Source organism: Anser anser (assembly GCF_964211835.1).
Source record: "Anser anser genome assembly, chromosome: 8".
Lineage (NCBI taxonomy): Eukaryota > Metazoa > Chordata > Aves > Anseriformes > Anatidae > Anser > Anser anser.
This window is the reverse complement of record NC_139728.1, coordinates 3745234-3758860: the sequence shown is the minus strand read 5'-3', so window position 1 is coordinate 3758860 and position 13627 is coordinate 3745234. Positions and strand designations below refer to the sequence as shown.

At 34.9% G+C, this 13627-nt stretch overlaps 1 protein-coding gene across 4 annotated transcripts in view; it reads left to right on the top strand.

Moving 5' to 3' along the window:
- COL11A1 (collagen type XI alpha 1 chain) overlaps window positions 1-13627 on the top strand; it is a 139836-nt gene that overhangs the window by 19750 nt on the left and 106459 nt on the right. For all 4 annotated transcript variants that reach the window (XM_083846303.1, XM_083846306.1, XM_083846304.1 and 1 more), the window contains exons 4-5: window positions 1873-2035; window positions 12932-13060. In XM_083846303.1, the coding sequence (XP_083702429.1) occupies window positions 1873-2035; window positions 12932-13060 (292 nt within the window). The remainder of the gene's footprint in view (window positions 1-1872; window positions 2036-12931; window positions 13061-13627) is intronic.

Sequence of the window (13627 nt, the reverse complement as noted above, 5' to 3'; positions counted from 1 at the left end):
TATTGGGGAAGAATAAGATGGAGAATTAATTTGAAGTGCTGCAAGGATTCATACTTCGTTCTTCTTAAAGAGAATAACTCTCCAACACATACTGCATTTTAAATACAGTTGCTAATTTTTTGTCCCCTAACTTGCCTTTGTAGACAAGCAATCGTGCTCTGGGAATGTCAGTCTAGTGCTTTTTACATCCATTATTGTTGCTTTTCAAGAGACATGTGTCCTTTCAAAGGCTTTTTATTTATTGTGCTGCAATCCAAGAAGAGCTGCTACAGTTTTCAGAGATGCACAGAATGAAATTTTATTAAAGCTTTCAGTTTAATAACCAAATTGGTAGAGAAGAGAGGGCAAGTAAATTCAGCAACATTAAATACATTTATAACTCAATAAAGGATAAAAAAGAAAAAAAGTAATTGTCTTCTAGCCCATGTGTTGCCACAGGATGGAATTATACCATGAAACCTGGATGTGGCTCTCATAATTTCACCCAAAATATTGAGAGTCTGATAAAATTAAAAAATCAAGATCAGTTTCTTTTGGTACAATTTCCTTCAGTGAGACTATGCAACTTCTAAATCAACTGGAGTCAATCATATCTACAGAATGAGCTATGTTTTCATGTTCTCAGCCTCTGCAAGCTTTCAAAAGATAGACTGACAGTTTTCTACTGATTCGGCTCTTTTATGAAGGATTCTAGGGCAACAATCTTCATCTCAAAATGAAATACATTAAAAAACTGTAAACAGTGTAATCTGCCTGAGGATGCATGGACAGTTTGCTTTTGTAACGATAATGTTTAACCATGTTCCAGAGAAAACATGGAATTAGAGTTTTGGCTCAGTGATACTCTTTAGCAGTCAGATTCCATTAGCTTTGAGGTGTTCCATTTGATACACAGCCGCTCTTTGTCTAAGTTGTCTCTCTGATTTAGACAAAACTTAGTGACAACAAAAGCCAGCTAAAATAGTTTGATTCTAGCCTTTTCCTTGCCAGTCACCACTATGGCATACTTTTACACTTTTTGCCCTAACTATCAAAGATGCTCTCAGTTTTTGCTCGTGTTAGATTAGAAAGTGTCTCGTTTTTACTCTTAGATATTTAAATCGTCATAGCAGAGAGATTCACTAATTAATATGTTCTCTCATTATAATGAAGTACCATAAAGGACAGAGTACAGTTTAGCAAATTGTTTACAAATAAATAAATTAGTAAAATCTTAAATGCCATTGCAATAAATTTGTCAGTGCTCTGAAATGCTTCATTCACTTTTTTGGTGAGTATTTATGTAGATGGAACTATTGTTGCAGGAATATCAGCAAGCATTTCCAAGTATCTGTATCTGAAAATGCATCTATGTTGGAACTGTTGAACATCTTTGAAAAATCTCTATAGCTATGGGAAGCATTCAAACAGGCAAAAGGATGTCATAATTTTTTGTGATCAATCACTGAGAACAAATAGTAAAATGTAAATAGCAAAGAATTATCTGCTATGTGTGAAACATATTTATTTGCATGAGTAATTTCTTAAGTAATTTGGAAAAACAAAATTTCATTAAAAAAATCTGCTGTCAGATCATTCAATCTAATAAAATGTAAACAGTGCACACAGCTCTAATATGAGTTTACTAACATTCTCTGGGTAAAGCTTCAGAGAATGTCAGCATGAATTTCATCTAATATAGGATTCTTACAATGGGTGCTGGATCAGATTCCTTAGTACAAAGGACAAAACATTGTACATTTGTGCATGTATGAAGGAAAAAATTGAGACATTTAAAATGTTTTCTGTGACTTTTGTTTGGTGCACAGTCTGCAATAAACATTTTGACCTACTCTTAAAAACAGAAATTAAAGAAGAATTATGTTTTACTAGGTGGCATCGAGTAGCCATTAGCGTGGAGAAGAAAAGTGTTACAATGATCATTGACTGTAACAAAAAAACTACAAAACCCCTGGAAAGAAGTGACAAAACCATTGTGGACACCAATGGCATCACTGTCTTTGGAACCAGGATTCTGGACGAAGAAGTTTTTGAGGTAAAAATCAATATGGAACAAATTGAATTGAGTAATTTAGTTTTGCAGATTAGTTAGTGCAAGTTAGAATAAACTTTGAATGGCAAAGTTGAGATAACATAAAAACTGTTTTTTAGATCCTGTTAGGATAGGCTGAAATGAAAGAGAATTAAACAAAGAAGTGTCTCTCTTGTTGGAAAATGTGATGCGTTTTTCTGTTCTTTAGATTATTATGTTGTATCTGGAATTAGTTTATTTTATTGTCTTTCTGCCTGGTATTGAGATACCTGAGGTATTTAGGAGACTTAATCTGGCAAAGTTGAGTAGTATTGAGTAGTATGATACTATGAGATGATACTATTTTAGTTCTCTCTCAAAAGTAGTTATAGATATTTGTGCATTCTAACAGCATTTGGGAGAGGGGTGGAAGGACCTGGAAAGCTTTCTGTGTAATGTGAATCTCTTATATTGTTTATCCCACTTATTAATCTTTCCAGTAACTGGAACATACTTTGGCAATCGGGACATATATGTTTCCATCGTTTACTGGCCAAGAAGTACATATAGGAAGGGTAAAATGCCTCTAAGGAAGTATGTGACTGCCAATCATGAGGCCTTTTTAGGTAGAATTCTTATGTCAATGATTATTTTTGCAGGCTAATAATGAAGCTTCTCTAAACCTACAGTATTGAGTTTCTGTTATAATATTATTATGCAACAGTCAAAACTGTCAAGGGTAAATTAGAACTGAACAATAAGAAAATAGATTAGTAGTTCACTTCATATACAGAACATCTGTGTCCTGTAAACACACAGATGCAATCCTGGCTTTAAGGAGTGTATATGCTTGAGAAGCTGTATATATATCAAGGGAGAAATAAGAATTTTGAGTGTAACACTGGCATTGTTTCCTTGAATTTTCCTGCACGTGACAAAACATGAACATTTCTGAGTAGGAGAATTTTTGGGATGACTTGATGGGTCAAACAGTATGATACACATTTGGTATTCACAGCCTAATTTATCTGGAGTCAACAGTAAAGTTTGCACATCATAGGAACATTATTTTCCCTTTGAATATGAATTCTACAGCTGCCTGATCTGGTGTGGAACAACCATTTTTGGTCTCCACTTGTGATAATTACTTGAAATTTTCATTTGTATTTCTTTCTTGAGTCAGAGACCATGTGCCACAACATGTATATTTGGAAAAAAAAAAAAAGTCAAAATAGGTGCAAGGATTAAAAAAAAGAAGCCAGTGATTCACTGTGAAATTTTTAATTGTAATCTACTATGCTGACTTGACAAATCAGTCCTTCAGTTCCATCTGAGACCCACTGAGAAGAAAGATGGCTTTGGACTCACAACATAAATAGCGCAGCTGTCTAATGCCAGTTTACAGGCTGAATCTCAACATTCAGCACTGAGAACAGCAACATTTCTACCATTTGCATCACTGTAGATTTCCAGATTCCTTCAATGATTAGATTTCCTTACATACATAATTGTGCCCCTTTTCTGCTTTGTTACCCAGAGAAACCAGTTACGTTCTTGTTAGGTTGTTCTCGTAACTGGAGGTTAAGATTTAGTCTGAAGTCTCTTAAACCAGCAGTTTACAATTCTATTGGGATAGATTTCTGCTTTTTGTTTTACTGTAGGGCCAACATGACTATATTTATAAAGATTCAAGTAGTGAACATATGTACCTAGAAAAGTACGTGTTGAAAATACGCAATTGGAATGTCCCTCAAAAGTTAAACAAACTGCTGTGTCATATAGAGTTTTAATTATATGCATCCTCCAACTTCTTGCAATGCAACCTAGTTCTTTCTGAGCTCATCACATTTTTTTCTATTCTACACAGATAGCACTCCTGTTTCATCAACAGAACTTTATCCATCCTTTAGCCACTGCTGCTAAAGTTTCCAACATTTGGGGCTCTTCCCTGGATTTTGTTTCCTGCTCAAGTCTCCTAGTTGTCTTAAATGCTCCATTTGTCTCATTCATGATAACAATAGTAGCCCAGGGTGATGTCTGGTGGTTCCACGGCTCTGCTTGGTAGTTCTGTGTTGTGAACCCTGCTGTATCTTTAAACCACAACAGACACTGAACAAACACATGAAAACAACAAAGAACAACATCTTATCCTATGCACAGGAAATTCCAGAAATGAGTTTATTTCATTTTTCATTTTTGTCATCTCAGAGTTAAGAATGCCATGAGCAAAAACCTCCAGTACAGGGTACAACTTCTTTCTATTCTGCCTAGCTTAGTCACACTGGCTTCTGTGGTTTTATTCTCTGTCTTATATAAGATGTTAGACTGAGGATCTGATCTTCAAAGCCAAACTTGTTAAAATCTACAGGTCAGAAAATAATACCCATATTGTATTTATCAAACATTTATGTATCAAAACTAAGTCACATGTCTGGTGTCAGGGTACAGTGGTTTCTCTATTTGTGCTATGTTAAGTTGTGCTGTATTCGCATTCATTGATGTTTGCTCAATATCCCAAGCATACCAGCTGTCCAGAGATCAGGTAGATCACCACTGGAAGGGGAAAATGAACTGAATAATGACCTACCAGGGCTTGATAAATGACTAGCCAGTTTTCTAACTTGGTATATGAAACAAACTTAATATTCCTTGGTAAGTTAACCTACTGGTGCTAAAGCTAAGAGGCATCTGTTAAGAGTGATCTAAGAAAGTCTTTATGTTTTAGCTTTAAAAGCAAGAACAATTTTTTTTAAGAATTTTCCAAATCTTGTGAGGTTATTGCATGTTTTATATAAGGAACTTATAAGTTGCCCTGGTGCTCATCATGCTCAGTTAATATGGAATTCAATGTGATGTTACAAACAAGGTACAGGATATAAGCAAGGATTAGCATCAGGTGCATACAAATGCTTGAGAAGCAAAGAGTAAACTGTGAATGTGTCTTAAAATAACAGTTATGCTTTCTAGAAACTGAATTATTACTAATTGCCAAATTATGAGGCCTTCACTTACTCTGCTAAGCACTTGCTCACTGAAGTGGGTCTGCTGCTATCAGTGTTACTAATTTATAAATGCTTGTTTTTATATGGCTGATAGAGTATACCTCTATCTTTTACACAGTTTGAAATTAATGTCATATGTTTTCAAAAGCATAGTGCAAGGAAGTATGGTTCATAAGTACCTCATGTAAAGAAGAGAATACCCACCTGTAGCATACAAATATATCCCCCCTCCAAAAGAAAAAAAAAGTTGGTGTATGGCACCCAGTAAAATAATTTAATAATTTTGAATTATGTCCATTGAAATATGTTTTTAGCTTAAATAGTTGATAAAAAGCAGGGATCTTTTTATTCCTTGCCAGCTTTAAGGATTTGTCACTCTTCATTTAGCACTGTTGGTGTGAACAATACACCAGGTATTTTGTTACTAACTAACACAGTTGTTATGCAGATATTTCCCTAGAGAGACTTTCTTTCAAAAACTCCCTGGGTGTCAGACTGATACAATGATTGTATTGGCACTATGCTATAAATAACAAGCCAAAACCTGATGTATGTAACTCTGATTTAAAGCCAATGAAAGTTTTAACCACACACAGTTTACAATAACAAATCCTTGTGGTAATCCTTATTAATAAAGAGTGTAGATTTTAATGCCAGGCATTAACCTGATCTCATGAAAAAATAAAATAAAATCATACACTTATGTATAACATAAGAGTCCTTTAATAACCTGAATGAGCATTTGAAGATGTAGTGATAATACTTGGACAACAAAATGATTTATCCTGTAGGTCCATTCGGATGAGTAACCATACTTCATACTTCTCTAAGGATGCTAATTTCCCATTGCAAAAGAGCAGAAAGGCCACTTGTCAGTGTGCATGTTCTGTGTAGATGGCAGCAGTAGTAGAATAGGTAGAGTTTTAACTAGCTGACCAAAACTGCTGCACAACTAAAGTAGAATGGGGAAGGTAGCCAAAAGTAAAACTCCCCCAAAGGCATGTGGTATGAATGAGGAGTTATCAGTATCCTCTGTCTTACACCATCCTGTTGAGCTGTACTACTACCTCGTGTAGGCATAGCCAAAGTGATTCCTTGGTTATGTGTCACCTTTAATAATTGCTATTGGCCCACTAAGTGTTTAGTGTCAGTTAGGCAAAAAAGGAAAAAAAAATTCAATGTAAATGGAACAAACAGTGCAATAGCTTCCAGGCAAAAATACTTAGAAGCATCCTTCTAGTTATCAACATGAGAGAACTGGCCAACTTTCAGTGTTAGGAGAAAAATAAAAACAAAAGCAAAAGAAAACAAAAAAAAAAAAACAAACAACAAAAAAAAAATCAAACTGTGTTTCCATTTCAGAAGCACCTAATAAAAAAAAGCAACATTTCTTCCAAAAGCTTATTATTTGGCTTATTTGTTTTCCTTTATTTTTTTAATCTGAAAGAATGGTAATTTGGTGTTGCTTTTTTTTTGTTTGTTTTGTTTTAATATAGTATTACCAATCTTAAGCAGGATGGAAAAAAAGTAAATAATTTTGTTTTCTGTTTTCCTTTCTTACTTCTGAAAGAAGAGTCAGGGAAGTTCAAGTTCATTTTCAAGCCATGAAAGCTGATTGTTGCATCAGCTTCAGCAAATTTTACAGATTGGATTTGTTATCACCTCATTTGATATTGTGTGCAATACACATTTAAGTTTTAAAGAACAGCTGTAAATGAGGTTTCAAAGATAAGCAACGATTTAAAAGATTTGCAGATGTTTCATCCAGAAAATAGGATGTCCTTCTCAGGTCTTTAGACACACACTATCTTTTTTCTGTTGAGGGAGTATTTCTGTACAGCATTAAGCAACAGTCACGTATTCTGTATGTATGCGTATGTTACGTACATATGCTGTATATGCAGGCACAGTAATAAGATAGAATCTCTCAGCCGAGAGTTCAGTAGAGTTTGTTCTGTGAACAGCCATGTTTTGAAGGTTAAAATTTATAATTGAACATATCAACCTATTTCTTAACCAAACAATATATGCTACTGTAACCATAAGGTTTCAAAGAATCAAGAAGACACTGATTTCTGTGGAAACTTTGACTTGTACAAGATTCTGCATTCACAATATATTGCTTTTACAGTGTTTCATTCTGGCAGGCTCTAAATGTCTTTCTCTAGCTATATTGTGAATTGGGCCTGGGTTATGGAATATTATAGTAAGGGCCTCTGGAATTCCTCAATCCCTCAAATCTTTGCAGGAAGATTAAATGAATTCTGCAGCAGGTTTTTCTAGGTTCTATAGTAATAACATTCAGGCTGTCTAGACTTTTGTTCTTTTGAGTCTATAGTTGTACTGTCACATAACTAATTAAAGAAAGTTGGCACATATACACAGGTTACAGTTTCCCCTTTACAGGTTACTGTTTGCCCTTACAGCCTTGTAAAAACTTCATACTTTCACCTTTTTAATAATGCTGGCAGGTGATATTAGAGATGGTTCTCATCAATGATAGAGACTTTTAGTTGATAAAGAGACTATAAATGGACTACTTTATGGTTGTATTTCTCTAATATCATATTTAGAAAGTATTAGTAATATTATATAGTTAAGAGGAAAAGAGAATTTTCTTTAATGCTTCAATAAAACATACAATAAAGATAAGATTTATTAAGTCATAATTAAGATAATAAGGAGCCATTAACATTTATTGCTTATAATGATATAATAACATCCCTTATGACTGAGACCCTCAATGATTTACAGCATTGAGAGTCAGACACCGTATCTAATTGTAGATTTTCTTTATTCTGATTTTTCTATGGCATCTAACAAAAGTTCTGAAAAGGTAGAATCAAATATAGAGATAACTATCATGAGGCTAACCAAAGCAATAATTACAAGAGAAATTTAGTCTGTAAAATTGAGAAGAGAACATGGCAGTGTAGTGCTTTCCTGCAAATTGTCTCCATTTCATTTTTCATTAGACTTGTCTTTTTTTGTGTTCTGAAGTGTTTGATATTAGGAGACTGTTTTCAGTGTGGATAGCCCACCCAGTGCATTAACTACTTAGCGAGGGGTGTTTTTTCTACCAAACCTGGAAATACCTGTACAGAAACCTTATTCTGTGGTGTCACTGTGGAATGTCTGACATTCACAGAGGAATTTTCAACAGATGAATTAACCACATACTTCTTATTCTTAGCTGAGCTGTTCCTTGTTGTAGAAAAATTAATTTGAGTGAATGTGCCAGTGCTCCAATAGGCATACATTCAACAAATTTGAGCATATTCTCCCACCCTTGATGCTCTGAAGTCTTGTTCTTCACATTCGCTTTGGCATGCCACAAAGACACTCTAAAGTAGTGAATGTTTCCTCAGATCTCATTAAATCCTTTTAACAGTCTTGGAGGACTCTGCAAAGAGCAGCTTACTCGATGCAGTACCTTTTGGAGTAATGCCACAAAAGTAATCTCTCTGTATTGTGTTTGCATACGAGGTGTAACTGATGGGCACGTTATTTTATAATTCTCAGGAAGCTTATTCCATATAACCATGAGACTGAGACTGGTTCAAAAGACTGTGGTTTTAATTATGTGCACATTCCCAAAATAGAGGAGCTAAAACATGCGTAGATTTTAACCATTTCTGTACCGTATTGGGATAGATTACTCAATTGCACGTTGACTTTTTGAGTTTTGTGTTGTATTTGACACCAACATTGTGTCTATTTCAATAAAGTATTTACGATCCAAACTGAATGTTAAATCCCCAAATTGACCCATTTTAGTTAAAAGAGGTACTTGTATGTTTAATGTTAGGTAGACTTAACCACATTGCTGAATGTTTCCTTTTACCTGTGGGCAACTTAGGCAGAGACCTAGATCTCAACTTTCTTATTTCCAATATGCAAATAACGTTAAATATCCAATAAACAATGCTTAAAAAACATTATATTAATTGTTATCCAGGATAAAAATTATTGTAAGGCAGCACATTTTTCTTCTTGAGGGCTAAATAGGCTGTCAGCACTTTTCCAGGCAAATTAAACAATGCACATTGTTAGAAATAGTAACATGAAAAAGCGTCTGTGTGTATTTGTCTGATACCTCACCAGAAGTTCTCTATCCCAGCCTTTTACTGTCACCCACTTATCACTGACATCAAGTCCTGCTGGAAGGCTGACTCAGCAGTGTCAGCAAAGAGTTGACTTGTAAAATGCACTGTATGTCATCTGTAGATCTTTTCATATTTGTAGATAACAGATTGTAATCCTGAATTAGTTGTGATTAGATGTGTCTTACTACTCTGGCCTCTCTTTTTCTCGTACATCAGAGATTTCTAATTCTTTCCCTGCTTTTGTGTCCAGCTGTTCCCATTGCCTACCGTAAGTGCAGGTTATGTATCTTAAGCTTACACAACATCCCCACAAAGGAATCAGTAACTTTTATTGGTTTTGAAAATTAACTTCCTTTATTTATTTCAGTGTATTTTGCTTGGATTTGGTAAAGTTTGGTGGAGAATAAGAAGGATTATGAAACTTTGTTTACTGCATTACTTTATTTTGCATCTTACTGTTAATTTTATGGTAAAATAGATCAAACTTCTACTAAAGAGAAAAAATTTACTCAACTGAATTCACTGGAATTGGTTAACTTTTTTTTCTAGTATATATGCTTTCAGGCTTATTTGTCTTGTTAGAACCTCAGCTTTCCTTTTCTGGGAAGAATCCTTTATGAATAAGTTTATGAAATTGCTTGAGCAGGCTAAACCAACAAAGGTGGTCATGACAATTTCATAGGGAAGGAAAGGAAATGGAAATAATCTATACAGACAGTTGCCTTTTATGCTTCTTTTTTTTTTTTTCTGTATACATTTTTCAGATTACTGCTAGTTGCTTTAAGGATGCTCAAATGTATTTGTAAATCTTACTCCATTTTCCTGTCTCCTTCCTCATCTGTTTTCCCTCTTTCTCTCATAATTTGTGTGAGAATTCCTTATGTCACCCAAGTTTTATAGAAGAGTAACATTATGCCCATAGGGATATATGTTTAGGTACCTCACTGTTAATTTAGAGGTTAATTATTCAAATTTTTATTAACCCATGACTCCATTTATTCATATTTTCACTTAAAGTTCTTGGGACTTGTGCAGGTAGATAATTAAGTGCCTAATTCATGACTCCAGCTCTTAAAGCATAGTCATATTAAGTCTTTGTAATTTCTTCACAAAGAACTTTCTACAATTCTGTTTCAGTCTCACAAAGTCAAGACTTCAAGAGGTTAAAATCAAAGAACGTGCTTGTGACCGTTGTAATTCTGTGAAAAATTCTCAAAAAGAAAGAGTGTAAATTTGTCAAACAAATACCTGTGACTACCTGATGACTAAGTCACAATAGTGAAATCCACAATAATTTATGTGGAACTCCATGTGCTGATATGACTGATTTGATCTGAAAGGAAAGCTCTTCACTGACTAGTGAATCTGCATTGTCAATGCATCACATACAAATACTCAAAAAAGCTATTTAATTAGCAAAGAAAAAATTGAAAACCAACAAGCAAAAACATCTGAAAAAACAGTGCTTTTATAGGAGACCTTGAAAGAAAAAGAGGAAAATTAGCATTTGAGATGCCAAAGATAAAATCAATCAGTTCCTTAGTAAACTTATCACACATGAATAGCCAGTAGCATTTTATGTATACTGTGTGAGACTTCTGAGGGCCTCCCTCTATGTGGACCCATGACAGGCAGACAGGCGGGACTGGGAAGTACAGTCAATGGATCAGGAACAGCTTTAAGCAATTAGGGACATCTAAGCCAAGTGGTAACAGCATGCTGAGTGCTTCTTGCAAGCACACAATCCAACAAAAGCCAGTGCCAAAATTCCATGGCATTCAAGATCAGCACAAAGCAAGCTCCAACAAAATACTGGCTATCTTCCCCTGACTGGGTTCTCTTAGCATATTGTACTAAACAGACATCAGTGTCAGAAGCAGTTTCTGCATTACTTACGTTAGCTGGCAAACTGTGTACTGTACACTGGTCTGTATGGCAACTTAGAAAGCTGCGTATGTTCAGGGGTATACAGCAAGCCAAGGACCTGAGCTCAACAGATGGGGGCTCCACACATCCTTCTGTAATGGTTGATCAAAAAGAGTTACCTCTTTTGTATTTTGGTTGTTAATTCTTTATAACTTATTCCTCTGCTTCATGTAGTTTTAATTTGACTGGGTGAAAGAGGAAGGGCAGAGCACTTTTGAGTCACTCAGTGGTAGAGAAAGGGATTACATAGCCTAGACTGACTGACTGAATGGGACGTCTCAAAGCACTCAGTTGTACTCCTGAGGGATTTGTATAAAGAATCAACAGGGAAATTTCTCTGTACGTACAGCAGGTCTTGTAGGAAGGTGTCCAACTAAGGAAGCATTAATGAGCAGAGGAAAAATGGAAGAGACAGCCCAGCACCGCTGACATGGGAACAGACATTAATCTGAGAAACACATAAGTATGTAAAATAAAATGAGTTGAGAGTGTTATAGCAAACAGATTTGTAATATATAGCCATAATATGCTAAGAAATTAAGTATTTCATATTTTGTGTTAAGTAAGATAGTAAAATATTATAGAACTAGGAAAATAGGGGAGAGTTTTGATTTTTTTTTTTTTGATTAGAGTTTTCTTTGCTTGTTTCTGTCATTTCTCTTTTTGAAAGGAAGGAGCATTCCAAACTACGCTTTCCTATTTTAAAATATTCTCCAGTTTTGATAATTTGTTAAAGGGTGCTATTCTCAGAGGTTTAAAGTGATTTTGGAAATACTGAGGTAATTTTGAATTTTTCTAGTTCTACATTTCCACCAGTTATGACATTTTCTCCTTAAGGAAAGAACATGCAGAGGTGTACTAACAAAGTTATTCCTTTACCCTCTTCTTGTTAAAAAGAAAATTAAATTACATTAGAAGTATATAAAAGCTTAACACACACCCCCTTCCTTATGGGGAAATACAGTGGGAGATTGAAGTTAATGCGTTTTGACCTAGAACATGTGCCAATTTTCAACAACCTTATTTTTATGACAGCATTTGAAGCTCCTGAATGAGGAAATTTATAGTGGAAATCTTGGCAGGAATTCACCTAACGCTGTTTAAATGGTACCACTATGTTAAGAAATACACTGAATACCAGACAGCTTTCTGTGGAAAATGATAAACATAAAAAAACATACAAGGCCACTGTAGGGGATCTCAGCAAAGCCATTTTTATTATCCAGAATAGTGGGTCTGTTTAGTGTGATGTTGTTTTTACACATGATATATGGGTATAGAGATGAAAATAACATTTGTTAGCTGTTAATTTTTTCTTTCAACAAACTATATATTGTGTATTTACACAGTGCTTACCTCTTTATTTTTTATTCCAAGAACTGTGTGTCTGGTACGGCCTTTTTTATTTTATTATTTTATTTCCCCCCCTTTTTTTTTTTAGAGTTCAGATGTGATGGAAACTCTCAGAATTATACTGTTGATCACTTGCATGCTGAGCTGCATGCTGCTAGTAGGAAGTGCCCTGAATTAAATCTTAGGAATTTAGACTGGTTCCCAGTGAAGAAGTAAACAAACAGCATGAAAATGATGGAGCAGGAGTTACACCTTCCACCCTCTCCTTTCCAAGCCGGACAGCATGTTCAGCCAGAATTTTACACTTAGTCCATTTGTCCTGTGAACTATAATGAGGATGTCATTCGGAACAGTTGAAAAAATTAAGTAGATAAGTTACATACAAACACAAATGTTAATATAATATCTAATAAATGTATTATGCACCTAGTTTTGTTTTCTAAATGAAAAGTCTTCTGATGAACTGTAGACAACCTTTGTTTTTTATTTATTTTTATTTTTTTTTAATTTAACCTGTATATGCTTTCCTGCAGGGTGAGATCCAGCAGTTGTTGATTATAGCTGACCCCAGAGCTGCATATGACTATTGTGAGCATTATAGCCCAGACTGTGATTCCCCAGTGCCCAATGCTGCTCAGGCTCAAGATCCTCAAGTTGATGAGGTGAGTAATCAGTCATGTATTACAAGATTTATTGCACATTAGTGGTTGTGCTGGATACAAATTACCCAGGGAGCATTTAATTACAGCTAAATGGCATGCATTGTTCCAGACATGAGGAAGCAAGGTTGCAGGAGTACATTAGTTTTTGCTATGCACTCATTTATGTCAAATGTTTGAAGGAACTTACCACATTCGTATTTGAATAACCAGTTTGTTCAACAGAGTTGAATTGTAATTCTTTAAAGATAGCAATACACATTTGCCAAGTTGTACCTATTTGTTCCCCCTGTGTACTGTTGGGATTTCACTGGTGATGAGTGAAAACCCTCAAATGCCACAGTTGAAAGATATGGGTGATATGAGTATTCTGGAACTGTGAAATATTTCTGCTAGAAATGTCATGTATTCTAATGAGCTGTGACCAGTACACAAATGCACTTACACACAAAATTATTTTGGCCAGCTCCACTGGTAGCAGTCAACAGGGATGAAATAGAATCCTTTTTTTTTTTTTCTGAGGCAATGAAAAATATTCATAGAAACTATTTGTCACTGTAGACAGGTCTC